At 43.7% G+C, this 14,967-nt stretch overlaps 1 protein-coding gene across 1 annotated transcript in view; it reads left to right on the top strand.

The window, feature by feature from the left end:
* Nucleotides 1–14,421, top strand: part of LOC104509754 (transcription initiation factor TFIID subunit 4B-like) — a gene marked incomplete at its 5' end in the record, with an annotated part of 40,351 nt that extends 25,930 nt beyond the window's left edge. The window contains 2 exons of the mRNA XM_010151794.1: nt 2,687–2,806; nt 14,254–14,421. Of these exons, the coding sequence (XP_010150096.1) occupies nt 2,687–2,806; nt 14,254–14,421 (288 nt within the window). The remainder of the gene's footprint in view (nt 1–2,686; nt 2,807–14,253) is intronic.
* Between the last annotated feature and the right edge of the window lie 546 nt (nt 14,422–14,967).

Raw genomic sequence — 14,967 nt, 5'->3', positions numbered from 1 at the left:
AAAGAGTACCAAGTGCGGCTTCTCTATGTAATGTTTTAATAAAGTGCGTATACTACTTTCCCTTGCTGCAGTGATCTTTCTGCCCTAACTTGTGTGCTGCAAAACTGTTGAAGATTTGACTCAACATAGTTGCCTCTTTCCTCATCTTGTTTAGGAAAATCTGGCAGTAGTTAGCCAGCCAGTATCCTCGGGTATCCCTTGATGTTATCTGCCTGTCTTCTCCTTATCCTGTGCTTTTAGCTGCTCACACAATGTTTGGACATTTAATCTCACATTTTTTAATGGAACAAAACTTGATGAAAAGATGATTTTGCTGGCTTCAGCAGAGTAATTTGGATGTCTGCCCATATCGCTTAATGGGGATCTGTTGAGTCCATTATGGAGATTGAGTGTTTAAATTCATTTGTCTTAATTATGTTCTCAGAAAAATCCCCAAGATGTCTAGAATGCAACAAGGCTATGATTTCTTTTTTTCTTTTGCTCCGAAACCCTGGTGAGTTTCTACGTGATTTGAAAAAATCCTTTGACTGGTTGAGAGGTGGAAAAGGTATTGAGAAGAGTAGCTGGTGGTAGTGACATGCATTTCCAGCATTGTCTTGGGAATTGCCTGATCAAAGACGCTTCAGTTCTGTCTAGAAAGCACATGTTCTTTGTACTGTCGTCCTGTCCGTTGTGGGCTCTCTGCCTGCCCTGCCCTCCAACAGCAGAGCTCGCTGCTGCAGGGTGTCTGTGTGGACAGTGTGCCTTGTCAGCTGGAATCGTGTGGGGTGAGTGAGTGGTGCTGCCCAGGTGCTCCCCACCCCACAGCCAGAGCAGCATCCTGGTGCTCCACCAAGAGGCACTTGTACCCCTCAGTCCCCTCCACCCTGTGCTGTGATGCCAACCCAAGATGTTTTCATAACTGAAGCGTTTGTCTCACCTTCCAAAAAAAACCCCACCCAAACCCCACAAAACCACAACAAAAAAACCAAACCCAGCACAACTACTTTCGGCATACATATGTCAAAATCTTGAGTTCCCCGATTTCTGCTGAAAATTGTTGAGCATGTGTATATAGTCTGAGACTTGCAGGACAGGATCTCCTTTTAGGAATCTTGCACTGAAATACCATTTTTCTTGAACCAGCCTAGCTCCTGCAGTACTTGATATGAAGCTGCCAGCATCATCGCTAAAGTAAGGACAAGTCTACTCATCTGAAGAAAAATGAGACTTGAATAAAATCCTACCCAAAAAAATGACTCAACCAAACAGCCCTCCTCCCCAAAACAGCCCCCAACCTCACAATATTACTTTATTGTGGTTTCTTCTTTACTCCTCAGCTTGCTGCTAGTAAAATAATGCCATGTAGTTGGTACAAGCTCAGCTCAGTTCTTCCCAACTGATTCTCCCAAGTGGAGAAGAGCTGACTGGGAGCTGAAAAGCACGCAAAAACAGTGTATTGCAAGCTCAGTAAGCAAAATATCTGTACTGACTGAATGAGGAATTCCAATTTTTTTTTTTTTTAAATGATTGTAGGGGGTGGGAGGAAGGGAGGACAATTGGATGCTTTGCTACCATGATATGGCTGTACTTTCTAGAAAGATACACACACATACTCATGCAGAGTTCCCATCTAAGAACTTTTCTAAGTCCTGGGAGTGGGGAGAGCATGGCTTAAGGAGCATGGTGTAGTTGCACGTCAGATCATTTAAGGGTTAACATCAAAACCAGGGGTTGTGTTTAAGGACAAACTCAACCTGACTAAATAGGAAAGCTTCCCTCTCTACAGAGAGCATGAGCATTGCCCTCCACCCATGCTCCCAGTTGGAGAGCTGGCGGACCTGAAAGCAGTGTGGTTGGCGTTAGTGAGGTGGCCAGTCCGAGCTAGTGAGTCTATGAGCAGACTTGGCTGGGTTGAGCTCCAGAGCAGCTGACATCTACAGTTACTGAACAGAATGAAGTAGTGTGTACCTCAAAATGTAGAGAGAAAACTTTTTTTTTTAAAAATCCTTTTGACTATGGGTTTCTTTCCTATCCCAAGTTTACCTAGCCCAGGTAGAGGTTGTTTCTAAGAATGTCTTCGTGTGGAATGGTTTTTGGATGTGAGTGAAAATGTGTGGTGTATCTCTAACTTGCTTCAGATATGCCTGAAGATTCAAATATATACTGGGAAATGAAAGAGCATCAGTGAACTGACAGGATCCTGTTCAGTTGGATAATAAAATGTGTCAGAATGACAACATTGAGTGCTGGGTTCAGGTAATACAGCATGAAAAAATCTTGCTTGTACAGTCATGAATTGAGATCTTTGAATTAAGAATGTGCCCAGTTCACAGAACTCTGCAACTTCAACTTTTAATACTAATCCAGCCTCCTAAACCAGTTCTGATCAATGTTTTCTCTTAAGCAGAAATGGGAAAGCTTATGAGCTGAGGAGCCAGCAACAAGACTCCTGTTAAGGCTGTGTTGATACCACAGTGCGGTCTCCATAAAAAGTGTTACTTAGATGGTGCTATCTACAGGGTCGGTAGCTTTTCAAGACCCTAAGTATGACTGAGTGTTAGAATCTGTCAAAATTGTCCAGAATGCTGTGAAATACATTGTTTCAATAGGGACTGCAGAGCTCTCTGAAGCTCCTGTGAAGAGAACGAAGATATTCACAATGCTGTATATCATAATTAATGCTGGTGTTTTCTTTTTAAATTAGATGCAACAATTGGAGTTAGCCCAAATGCAACAGAGAGAAGCCAACCTCACAGCTTTGGCAGCCATTGGACCAAGGAAGAAAAGACCACTGGATTCATCAAACATTGGATCTGGGCTGGAGGTATGGAGATAGCTTGTTGTTGTATATTCATACTGAATTATTTTTATCCTTCCCTGTAGGAAGAATGGAGAATACTCTTATATGAAGTGGCTAGTTACATACTGTAAGAAAACTAGTCTGTGTTATGAAAGGATTGTTTCTGCTGAGTTACGTGGACATGTTTAACTGTGTGCTATAGGAAGAACTGTGGATAAGAGCACTGTGTGTGAAGGGCTGAATGAAATGATGGCTTGGAGAAACTTCCATCTGCAGGGGAGGGTAACAAAGCTGTGGTGGTCTCCCACAGGACCTAGTTGTCATGGCACCTCAGTTCAAGCCACAATGGCTGTTTTGGATGGCTTCTGAAGTGGCTCTTGCTTTGACATTTGGCTGTGGACCTTTTTCCCATGCAAAATGCATAGGGACTCTCTTCAAATGTATTGTGAGTTTGCCTTGGCTAGACCCCCACCAGAGCAGCAAATAAATAAATAAAGGTAGACCATTCAGTTCCTGCAATGAGCCCTGTGACCTTTCTGGCTCATGCTGCATTTTAAAAGTGCCTTGAAGGTGCTTTTAACAAATCTTAGTCCGAACAAATCTCTTAACTTTGTGCTGGAGATTAACTGTTTCTGGAACCTGGAAAGCTTATGGGGTTGCAGGAGTTTTTTCTGAGGAGACTGACAGCCGGCTTCTGTTTGAGATCATCATCTTGGCTGGAGCCAGAGAGAACACTCTGCAGGCTGTCATTCAAGTGTTGTGGTCAGCTTGGCCCCTCTTTCTTGTGAAGCCTCCATGCTGCTCAAGTGAACGGCGCGTTGGCTGCTGAGCCAAGCACGGTGAGCAGAAGCCTGGGAAGTAACTCTTGCATGGAGGAAGTGGTGGAGAAGTTGTCCTTTCTGACAAGCCTTAAATCTTCTTTTTATTCTTGTGGTCTAGGAAGCTTAAATAGATGATTGGATTGAAAATACTCCAGTGTGTTTTGCCTGCTGGAGTCCAGGAGGACCTTGTATAAAGCTCAGCTATTCGCAGCGTAACTGAGACTGTCCTGTAGGTTGTCCCTCTGCCTAGATTGTGGCAAGAGACCTCTCTAAGCAGATGAGGTAGCCTCGATTCTGATTTGGTGCTGACATGGAGACACAATTAGCTCCTTGAATGCTCCCTGTTTACTACAAGTGAAATGAAGGCATGAATCCATATCTAAACAGCTGCGGAAAGTGGCATTCCCAGCTTTTGAGCAGCTACTCTTCACTACTTTGAAGTTTTTTATTGCACTTTCACACGAAGCTGAAAGTATAGTTTTATGTGTGGTTTTTCTTTTTTTATACCACCGGAAAAACTTGAAGAAAATGAGTCTAGTCTAGCACAAGAACAGTTTTCTCCATCCTTTTCTCCTCTTCCCCCAAGCTTCTATCGAGTAACTATTCCTGTTCTTCGTAGTGGTTTTCTGTAATTATTGCCTGATTTGTTTCTGAATATTTAAAAAAAGTCTGCCTGTTAAGTGCTTTTCAGTTATTTCTCATTGTCTGCAATGTCTACTTTATTAAAAGCTTTGTGAGATTGTGCCAAAGTGAGACAGATAACAGTGTTGCTGTTGTGAGGTGGTGATCCATTATTTATATTGCCATTTTAAAGGAACATGGATATAATATGCCTAAAACTGACCGTAGCTCTTGGCAGCGTTTCATGGTCACAGGTTCACCTGCTGTATGTTTAGATGCTTCTCATACAGGCTACCTGTCGAGACTGGGTTGTAAAGGCAGTAGGTGGAAACAATTCTGCCTGTGAAACTACTCTTGCTTCTCGCATAGTCTTGCTTTCCAGTGCTAGTACCTAGGCCTCATGCTCCCAGAAAGCAATTCTCTGTGGCCCTTTTTTGTGAGTCTATGCAGGTTAGCAAACTTGAGAAGGATGTTTAGACTTAGACGTTTAAGTGTCCCAATATGTCTGAGCAGGATTTATAAAAGGCTTAAGAGTTCTCATGTAGAATAAATAAAGGTTTTGACAAACACTCTCTAGTTCAAGAAGCAGAACACTTGTAATACATTCATGATAACATGGCGAAACATCCTGAGCAGTAAACAACATTCCATTCTTCAGAGATGAAAGGAGATCTTTGAAACCGAAAGCAAGTACAAAACGGCCTTAGGCTGGTACACATTTGGGCATCTTTAGAATCATCTTTTTGGGCAACCTGTCTGAGAATAATTTAAACAGGCAGGATGTGCTTTCTCATTGCAGATTGCAAATACAGACAGCTTTACTCCCAAGCAATTGTAAATGTCAGGACTTCCCGACTGCAGCGGCAAGGAGTAAATCTGTGCATAATACTCCCGTGACCATTTTTTTTTTTAAATCCTAATATCTTGGTAGACAGGTATGATGGAAGAAGTTATTCCTGAATATGAATGATCCTTTGACAGTATTGAGTGAAATCACTCATGCTAACTGCATTTGGGGTTTTTTTTAACTAAGACTTCTACTTTCCTTGGATAATGTTCCCTGTACAATGTTCGTGTATCTTATGCCTGTGTTGGAGCAAAGTTGACTCTGTTCAGCTTTTTATCATTGCTTACTGCAATAATTAAAGGAAAGGAATTGTTTCAAGGCATTATTGATGTAAATTGAAGCCCTAAGGTATTTGGGGAGACAGGGAAGAAATAATCAGTTACAGTATATACGGGGGAAAAAAAAAAGTGAAAGTCTGTAAGCAAATGAGCTACATGTTTGCCTTTCTTTATTCAGTACCAGCATGTAATGTGGTACTGGGAGAGTTCAGCTCAGCAGACTGGGTTGGTATGGATCTGGTACCTCCTGTGGCAATACAATAAGTGTGAAGGGCTAAGAACAGCGCTTTGTTACCGTACCACGCTTCCATTCTCCACAAATAAGTATCTGTGTTTAATTGGGGTGGTTCTTCAGCCCTGGGTATATGTTTCCTCCGTACTCGGCCACCTGGTGTTGCACCTCTTCCGGAAAGTCTTTTTCCTGGGGTAGTTGAATGCCTGACTCCTGCACATTCATCCTATCTTGTTCTCTGAAATTCTGCTTTCCTTACTTGGTCTTTTAAGGAGAGCTATTATGGATGATTTTAATCTGGGAACTAGAACGTGTGGTGACATGAGCACATGTTTCACAGCTAGAAGCCTGCTTACCAGCAGCCATGTCACTTTATAGTGTGGCAGGTAGCAAATAAAGAGGCTGTTGCCCAGAGGAGTGTCTGTCAACCAATTTTGACCTAAAAGCAATATAAAAAGGTAAACTGTATCGTGACACTTATTATTGCCTATGTATGGCTAAACTTGAAATGGTAGTAGGGGCAAACCCATGAATATCATGAAGTGAAAAAATAAGGCTAATGCTCTAGGCCTAATAAAACAAAAAAAAAAAACCCGGAGTAAAAAAGGCATCAGTATAATGGGAATTCTTTTCCCTTTCTGGTTGGAAACACTGGGGTAGTTTTACATGTTCTCTTCACTAAATTACCATTTGAATGGTATTGTTCAGAAAGAGTAATTTGAGAAAGCACTGGTAAGAAAATCTTTCTATTGTGAAAATGTGTTAATTGGTGCTACTTGTGTTCCAGAGGTGGTAATATCTTCACCTCTGTCATTCTGGTCCCTCTGGACACTTCTGGATACAGTGATGGGGAGAGGCCTTTGGACTTGTGTTTTTGCGTTTGTGTATTTGTTACCCACCTCTTTTCCCCCAGTTTGGGGGCATGTGGTGAACAGTAATGAATTAAAGGGTGGGAAGAATTGAAAAATAACTCATCCTCAGAAGGGAGAACACATCTAAAATCAGAAAAAAAGTAAACTTGAAGCCACAGGCTTATTTTCCTGATCGTGTGTTCTGTTTCATAGTTTTTATTGGTTGGTAACGTGCCCCACAATGGTTTTCAATGCTGAGAAATAGCCATGGATTATTTTGGATTGTTTTACTGCTTTTCTAATAACAAAGCTGTTTTGGAAACAAAACAGCTTTGGCTCATTCTTACTGTAACTGGAGTCTTAGAAGTACAAAAACCCTTGCAAATATTTAAAGCTTTTGTCTGTGAGGAAACAGGCTGCAGTTCTGTGTCCTTAAACTTCCTTTACTTCTGTCCGAAAGTGTCCTGGGTCCAAGGTTGTCTTTGGTCTTGGACTGAGAGTAGTATATTTGTGCAGTATCAGGCAGTAGGGAGGTGGGTGGGTGGGTTGGTGGGGGGAAAATCTATCTACATCTTTGAAAATAGAGTTAGGAGGATGCCTGACTGTTATGGTCAGCTTCCGAAGGCTGTGGTTTGACCATTCTTCTGCTTTATCCAGGAAACCTTACTGGCATGACTGTACCTCTTCCTGTGTAATTTTTTGTGGGAGAGTGCCTGCTTCTTATCCCTCTTCTGGCTTAGCGATAACACATTAACTACTTGGAAGTGATGCATCCCTATAGGTTGGTCACATTGACTGACTAGGGTAAATCTTGTGTCTTTTCTTTCTTTTGGCTTGGTCCAATGGCAAAGGAAATCCTCCTCATTCCAGATAGTGAGTGTAGCTGTTTTGTGCCCCGTTAAGACTGGCTGCTCTGTTAATAGGGTCTTGCCTTGCCACCTGTTGTCTAGCTCTGCTTTGGAAACTTGGGCTACTGCAAGTATACTTATATATTATATATACTTACATTGCTTTATATGGATGCTGTGGAGCTGCTACTGAACTAAATGGTGCAGCTGATATCAGGGGGTCCGTGCAGAGCCATTCAAGTACTTTCTGTAAAACCCCTTAGCTCTGGCCAACGTGCATAAAGTAATGTGGTCCTTGCAGGGTGATGCACATCTGCTAACACAGCAGTCCACAAAGAAGCTTGTATTTTCCTTCTGGGAAGAAGTTTGGTGAGAAGAAACGGGTGAAATATTTTGTCTGCCACACTGGTCATTGTTCCAATTCTAGTATTGATTGTAGGTAGAGAAAACAGGCTTGGTGTCATCTTTTTTTTTTTTAATGACTAGGTCTCTGCCCCATCTGATTACTGTTAGCAGAACTTAAACTTACCCTTCCTGCTTTACAGCTTAGGATGCTGGTATGCATGTTGGTTAAACGTGTTCTGTATATGGTGCTTGTTTAGGCTTTGGCAATGCTCTTTAGGCTGACCTAGGAAGAACTAAGCCTTTAAGCAGCAAGTCCTTTTCTGCAGAATGAAAGAAAACCCTGGCTCTTTCAAATTATTGTGGATGTTTTGGTTTTTCCACTGTGTGACAATCAAATCCCTTTCTTTTCTGGGGATTTGCGGGAGGGATGCGTGGTAGTTGAGGGGTATGTGGCTTTGCACTTAGGTAGCTGTAGAAGTTACTACCGCCTTTTTGGCGGTACTGAACGCCAAAGTTGGCTCCATAGTGAATGACAGTAGGTTTGCTGCTCCCTGTATATCGATGGGGTGCAGAGAGGCTTCTGGCTGGTGCTTAGTCTGCTAAAGTATTTTCTTAAAAGCTGCAGAAAATGAATTTTAAAAGCAGTTTAAATTGGACCTAGACTACTTGCATGTAAGTAGGTGTTCAGAGCCAGGCTGCAAAAATTTATTTCTACGCTGGAGGGGTTTCTCTCTCTTTTTCTCTGTGTTTCTGTCTGCCTCTACCACCCCTTCCCCCAGCCCACAGGTCTGAAATGATACAGGAGGGGTTTTCTTTTCTTCTTCTTTGCATATGCGTAACACACCCAGGCTCTTGATTTCAGTTTCCTATTCAGGCTGTCGGGACAATTGGAGAGCCTACAGTGTGGTCATACCTTTGGGGAAGAGGGGAGCTGAAAGTGTTACTGCAATTATAAAACATGGCTTCAGCATCTTAGTTATTTGCTGCAAGACCCAAGCACAGCCCTGTCAGCCAGAGAGTTTCAGTTCCAGCCCTGAATTTTCTGGCTGCTGTCAGTCTAGGCCATGCACTTGATGCGAATTTTTTCCTATGTAAATAGGCAAAAATATTCTCGACTGCCATTCACGCACTTCGGAAATACAGTTCGTTGACCCATATCGTGCCTCCTCCGTGCTAGAGATAAACTTAATTCTTCCTACGTGTGAAAGATATCTGCAATTTAAATGACTAATTGCATTGTAGCTTTAGGCTGAACATATTGGTAACGTGCAAATGTTGATGACATGTGAAGGGTCAAGAGATTTATAATTTAGTTGACAATACATTGCTTAAAATGATGTGGCAAAGAGCCAGAAAATTTCAGCTTAATAATTGTCTATTAACTAACATGACATATTTGTATAGTATTCATTACCTCCAGGTACAGATTAAGCATCTGATGTAGCCATACAAAGTGACGTGCATACATGAATCTTTGGCATAATAGTGAATAAACTGACATTACATTCGTAGTAATTTGTTTCAGTGTGTAAAACATGTTGTTGCCTACATCTGAAAGGACTTGTAGGAATGTTGCAGTGAAATCTGAGGGAAAATGCATAGTTGAATAGTGTTCTCTGTTACATGGATCTGACAGCTTCGTGAGGCTTCTTCGTAGGCTGCAGGTAGCATCGTAAACACACCTGTTTGTTTTTCACCTGCACGAGAAGCAGCGTGGAACGAGAGATCTAAGCCTTTCAGACATTGGCTTGATCTACCCTAATTGGTCTATAAGGTTAAAAAAAAAAAAGTCCCCAAACCCCAATCACCTAACACAACTGACTTTAGTTAAAAAAAAAAAAAAAAGGATCATGTAAACATTGAGTGATGTAGTGTTTTAGTATTGTGAATGTGGGAGTACTTCTGTCAGACTGAGGCTTGTTAGAGTAGGCAGCATCAGTGGGCTGGCTTGTCACCAAAGTAATATCAACTTACCTCATTTTCTCTGGCCTAAATTAGGCACTTACTTGTACAAGCAAAACTGTCACGATTCTGACACAATCTTTTCCTTCCTCCTTGCTGCTGGGTGAGATGCAAGAAAGTGTTTGAGCCCTACACAATGTGTTAATGGCTTATTAACCTTTCCTCCTCCTGTGCGACAGGAGCGTGTTCTGTGTCTTACAGCTGGGACACTGACATCCAGGGTATGCCAGGCGTCACAGACCTCTGTGTGACCACAGGTGACAGAGCTGGGGATTGAACCCGGAGGGTTTTGCCCCGATATGCTAGAGAGCGTTGCCACCTTCCAAGTACGCCTCTGCTGTGTGCAGCCATAACTATCATAGAATCATGGAATGGTTTGGGTTGGAAGGGCCCTTAACGACCATCTAGTTCCAACCCCCCTGCCATGGGCAGGGACACCTTGCACTAGACCAGGTTGCTCAAAGCCTCATCCAGCCTGGCCTTGAACACTTCCAGAGATGGGGCATCCACAGCTTCTCTGGGCAACCTGTTCCAGTGCCTCACCACCCTCTCCGGGAAGAACTTTTCCTGATATCCAATCTAAACCTCCCCACTTTCAATTTAACCCCGTTACCCCTTGTCCTGTCACTACAGGCCCTTGTAAAAAGTCCCCCCCCAGCTTCCTTGTAGCCCCTTCAGGTACTGGAAGGTGCTATAAGGTCTTCCTATTCCATGTTTGGAGAGGTCATTGAGAACTGCCTTGTGACTTTGCTTCCTTCTGCTGGTGGTATTTTTATAACGTGCAGCAGAGCTGCAGTGACAGCTTGTTCTCTTGAGATCTTGACTCTGGGACTGGGTTTATGCTGCACCAAAAAAAACCCCAAAATGAGAACTCTTAGCTTGGCTTTTTAACATTTGACTGAATGCTGTGCTCCCCTCTTTAAGAGTTTAAGATTTTGAATGTCATCAGTGTGAAGCTGTTGAATTGGAGAAGGGAGCATGTACTCCGGCAGGAACAGCTCACTGAGCCTGTCCTGAACTTGGTGGGAAGGAAGGTGTCTGCCGAGCCCTTGGGGCTTTGTATGGGGCCTGTAGAATAGCCCTGAGCAACTTTGCTGATCTTGTCAGTACCTACCATGTAGACATGGAGGTCACATGCACCAAGTACCTTGGAGCCTAGGAATAAGTGTAGCTCGGGTAAAGGAAGAGCCTTGTGAGCTGTGGCTCTCTATCAATTTCATTCTTGGCTTTCCAGAGAGAGTGTTTAATTCTCAGTCCAGCCACTGGAGAGAGCTCTAGAGATCTTAATGACAGGTTTTGGGAGCAACCTCCCAAACCAGGCTAGCTGCACAACAGGCATGGGACTGCTGCCGGAGCTCTGCGATGTCTTCTGCTGCCAGGATCAGTGAGAGTAACTGACCTCTGCCAGGTGTATGTAACAGACTCTCAGGATCACGAAGGGGTGACAGCCTGCTGCTTTAGCAAAGTTGCCGATGTGAGTGGGCTCTGAGGACAGGCCAGAAGCAGGACTGCTGCCATTGTGGCCCCAAAGGGCTGGTTTTAAGCCAGCCAGTGGTTTGGGTGCTGCCAAGAGTGGTTTGCAGTGGTGCAGAGCCCCGTTGCCACGGTGCCGTACCTGGCTTACGGACAGGGTTTGTCAGCTGGGCTGAAGCTGGTGCTGCTGGCTGTAGCATGGCTGTTGATACCCAGGTCAGCTGGTAATATCCGTGCTGGTACTTACCCCTCCCAGGCCGCATGTGTCTGTGTCCTTTCCTTTTCGGAAGGAAAGCAAGAAAGAAAAAGGAACAGAGAAAGAATTTGCTAATTAGATATTGCAGAAGCAGGGTGTGGGCTGGTTGCAGCACCCTTTGCTTAGAATTTGTTCTGTGGGGGTGTGTTTTATATTCGTTAATCTTCGTACTTGTCTGTGGCTGGGTTGAAAAGCAGCGCTTGCCACTTCCTCACAGAAGAGGCTCATGAAGGTGTTGTAGGATGGGCTGAAGATGCTTTGCAGTGAAGAATCCTCCAAAATAGCAAGGCCCAAGCGTTTGCTGCCCAAATGGGGAGAACAATAGAGACGTGTGGAAGCAAGGGGTGGGCTGGTGTTGTATTTAAGGTCTCAGAAGCAGTGTGGGGGAGCTTCTGTGCAGGAAGAGGTATATGGGATGTGAAGGAGAGGGCTGCTGACTGTTGCCTGGGGCCAGACAAGATCAATCTGCTGCCCGTCAGGAACGGGATCAAGAAGAGGCTCTGAGAACTGAGCAGCAGCAGGCCCTCCACTAAAGCGTGCTGGAGAGCTCAGTTGGGCACTCCTAAATAAGGTCTTGGGCATCAGCAGAGACACCTGTGATGGTTCATTTTGAAGCAAAAACAGCATCTTAACTTCAAGTGTTTTTACATGTGGTTCTCTAAATGTTTTATTGCTAAAAGACAGGTAGTAATTACATCACCCTCCACTGGTGAAAGACCAGTGCTTCGATGCAGCTGTAGGGGAGAGTAGCTAAATGGAGTTAGTGCTCATTCCCTTATAAAAGCAATTCAGAGTGAGCTCCCTAACACAGTCCCAGTCTGGACTGGACTGACCTCGGCTGTCTCTCGGCTGCTTTAATTTTAAACCATCATGCACTTTGAGAGAAGGACCCTTTAACTTGGCTGTGGTGTCAGCTGCTGGTTTAGGTATGTTCAGTAACCAGTCAGAGGGCCCCTGAAATGCTGTACTCGAGAGCTCTGATAGGCTGGTGTGATGCTAGGAGAAACTTGGATGTATGAACTGGTAGTCTTAGCAAAAAGGAGTCCAGGATAAGCTTTGATTTTGGTTGTGATACTACAGCATAACATCGCTTTACGTCTCTGCACTGGGCATGATGGGTAAGAATTTAAGAGTAAACAAATCCCTAGCTCTGTCTCAGATGCAGGCAGCTTGGGGCTTCTGCCCTGTCATAGCATCTTGCGGCTCCAACAGCTTCCAAAGCAGGCTCGGGGATTTGTGCTGTCTGCCTGCTTTTTGTAAGGGAGTGAACGGGAGTGGAGGTGGCTTTGTTTGATGTCTTTTTAAAGGTAAGCCTTCTAGTCTAATGACTATTTAGAGAGAAAATACTTTCACCTCCATAAAGTTCTTTGAATTATAAAGGACATTGCTGTTGGGTTACTGAAAACCCTTGGGGTTTGTTTCATTTATAACATTGCCTCGGGCCTTCTGCTGCATCCTGTAGGATTGACCTCCTTTTCAACCCGTGCTGGCAGCTGCATTGCAGAGCTATCTTTTCCCTGGATCCTTCAGGGTTGTCATATGACAAACTTGAACTGTGACCCTTTTGTGTCTTACCAGGACAGCAGTGCCCTCTCCGTGCGATGTGGCCAGCAGTCTTCCCCACGCACGCATTTGTTCCGAGCCATTTAACAAACTGAAAGTTTCAAATGATGGCATTTCATAGTGTTTAATAGTATTGACTGTAAAGCAAATGAAATGGTGCTGAATACCCTGCATGCTGCCTAGTAAGAAATACAGCTTCCATTTCTGTAATCTGCCCTGGGTTTTCTGTTATTAGTGTGTGCTCTCTGGTGAATCTCTATTTTTTTTTTTTAAATAAATTTCAATGCTTCCCCCCCTAACAACAGCAGCATTCACTGCTATAGATAGTCCAGCACTGGTATTTGTTTCTAATATATGGGGGTTTTTAACCAGATTTCTCTAAGCAAAGTGGGCAAAGTCATTTTGCTGAAGTCTTGCAGAGAGTGTTAGGGTAAGAATTAATATAGTTAACACGGCATCCAAGCAGCACCATCTCCAAGTGGTGTTGATGCTGGCAGGCATTGCCTTGCTGAAGTTACAGAGACTGAGCACTCGTATTTGTACAAATTGCATTCATTACCAAGAACCCTCCAGTAGTGATAAGAGACTGGCTGTGTAGCATAGATTGGCTCCAAGATAAGTAGCCAGTCTATTGTGCAGCGCATGGTAATCTTCCTCCTCCCCACCCCTAATAATAAATCTTGGGGCATTTTGGAATGTGTGGGGGTTGCTCATTCCAATAGCCTGAATGTATAACTGCTAAACGTCATCGTCGCTTACCAGTTGTGCTTTCATAACCCAGCGAGGCAGCCGGCTGAGATGGATAGGCTCGGATACAGTGTTCTGAACACACGGGTCCTTCAGCTGCGTGTGTGTTTTGTTGCTCCCTTAAGGGACAATTCACAGGTGATGGCCAGGGTAGGAGTTTCTCCTGGCCGTGTTTCAAGGCTAGAGCCCACTCGCAGCGACGGTTTTCTTTGCGAAGAGCCTGGAGCTTGGGGGTTTGCAAGTGGGAGTAAGAGCTGTGCACGACCTGGGGCTCTGCATAAGAGCTGTGGTAGTAACTTCTTCTCAGTTAACTTGTCCTTTCTTGGCACAAGTGTCTGTAGTATGACTTCAGTGAGAAGTTACTTATCTTGCCATAATAATGTGGTTTTAAAGAAAGGTAGGATTTTCTGGTTGCTTTGAAATAAACCATCAACTGGCAAGTGCTTGCTTTGTCTTCTCAAGTGTCTAATATGCAAGTATTTCTGGATTGCTGGTTTTCAGCATGTAAAGCTGAACATCAACAGGCCAGTTTTATGTAAGTAGGCAGTATAATCCAACCAGTTTGGATAAAAACCTGTATTTACATGGAATTATAACTTTTTTTTTTCCCCCTCTCTCCCCGTCTAGGGTTTGAATGGCAATGGAATTGCTCCTGGATCATCGGGTTTTAGCCTTACGAAACAGCTGCTCTGTCCAAGAATAACCCGCGTCTGTCTCAGGGACTTGATATTCTGCATGGAACAAGAGAGGGAGATGAAGCATTCTCTAACCTTGTACCGTGCTCTTCTGAAGTGATTTGGATTTCACATTTCAAGTTGCTGTCTACTGCCAAAGAAAACACTGAAGCGTTGTTGCACTGTCTTGTAATTCCAATTTCTGGAAAATGATCCGTTGTAAGGATAACTCTTGTTTACAGATAAACATTTTTATTAAACACCTAACTTAGCACCTATAGGGTTTTTAATAATATTTGGCTTAAATCAGTCTGTAAACCGTTGAAAACACTGAGCTGCACACACAAGCACCTGACTACCTGCTCACACTGAACTGTCTTGCAGGCTCTAAGGGCTTGGTACGTGTCCCTAGTTTATGTATGTCACTTGCTTCAGTACTCCAGAGTCTGCAACATCTGTTCTGCGTGTAGTGCCTTCTTCTAATCTCAACCTTATCTAGGGAAACAAGCAACACTTTAAAGGGGCACTGCATAGCATGGCAACTGTATTTAATCATGAGCCAGCAGTCAGTCCACATGCTGATGTATTGCCTGTCGGACTCAGCATCTTCCTAAAGTTTCTGGGTTTGGAATTATGACTGGATGCCTGTTTTGTGGAAAGCAAAGTA

The sequence above is a fragment of the Eurypyga helias genome, unplaced genomic scaffold (assembly GCF_000690775.1).
Source record: "Eurypyga helias isolate BGI_N326 unplaced genomic scaffold, ASM69077v1 scaffold8125, whole genome shotgun sequence".
Lineage (NCBI taxonomy): Eukaryota > Metazoa > Chordata > Aves > Eurypygiformes > Eurypygidae > Eurypyga > Eurypyga helias.
Note: the sequence above shows the minus strand (reverse complement) of the source record. Positions and strands in the feature narration are given on the sequence as shown.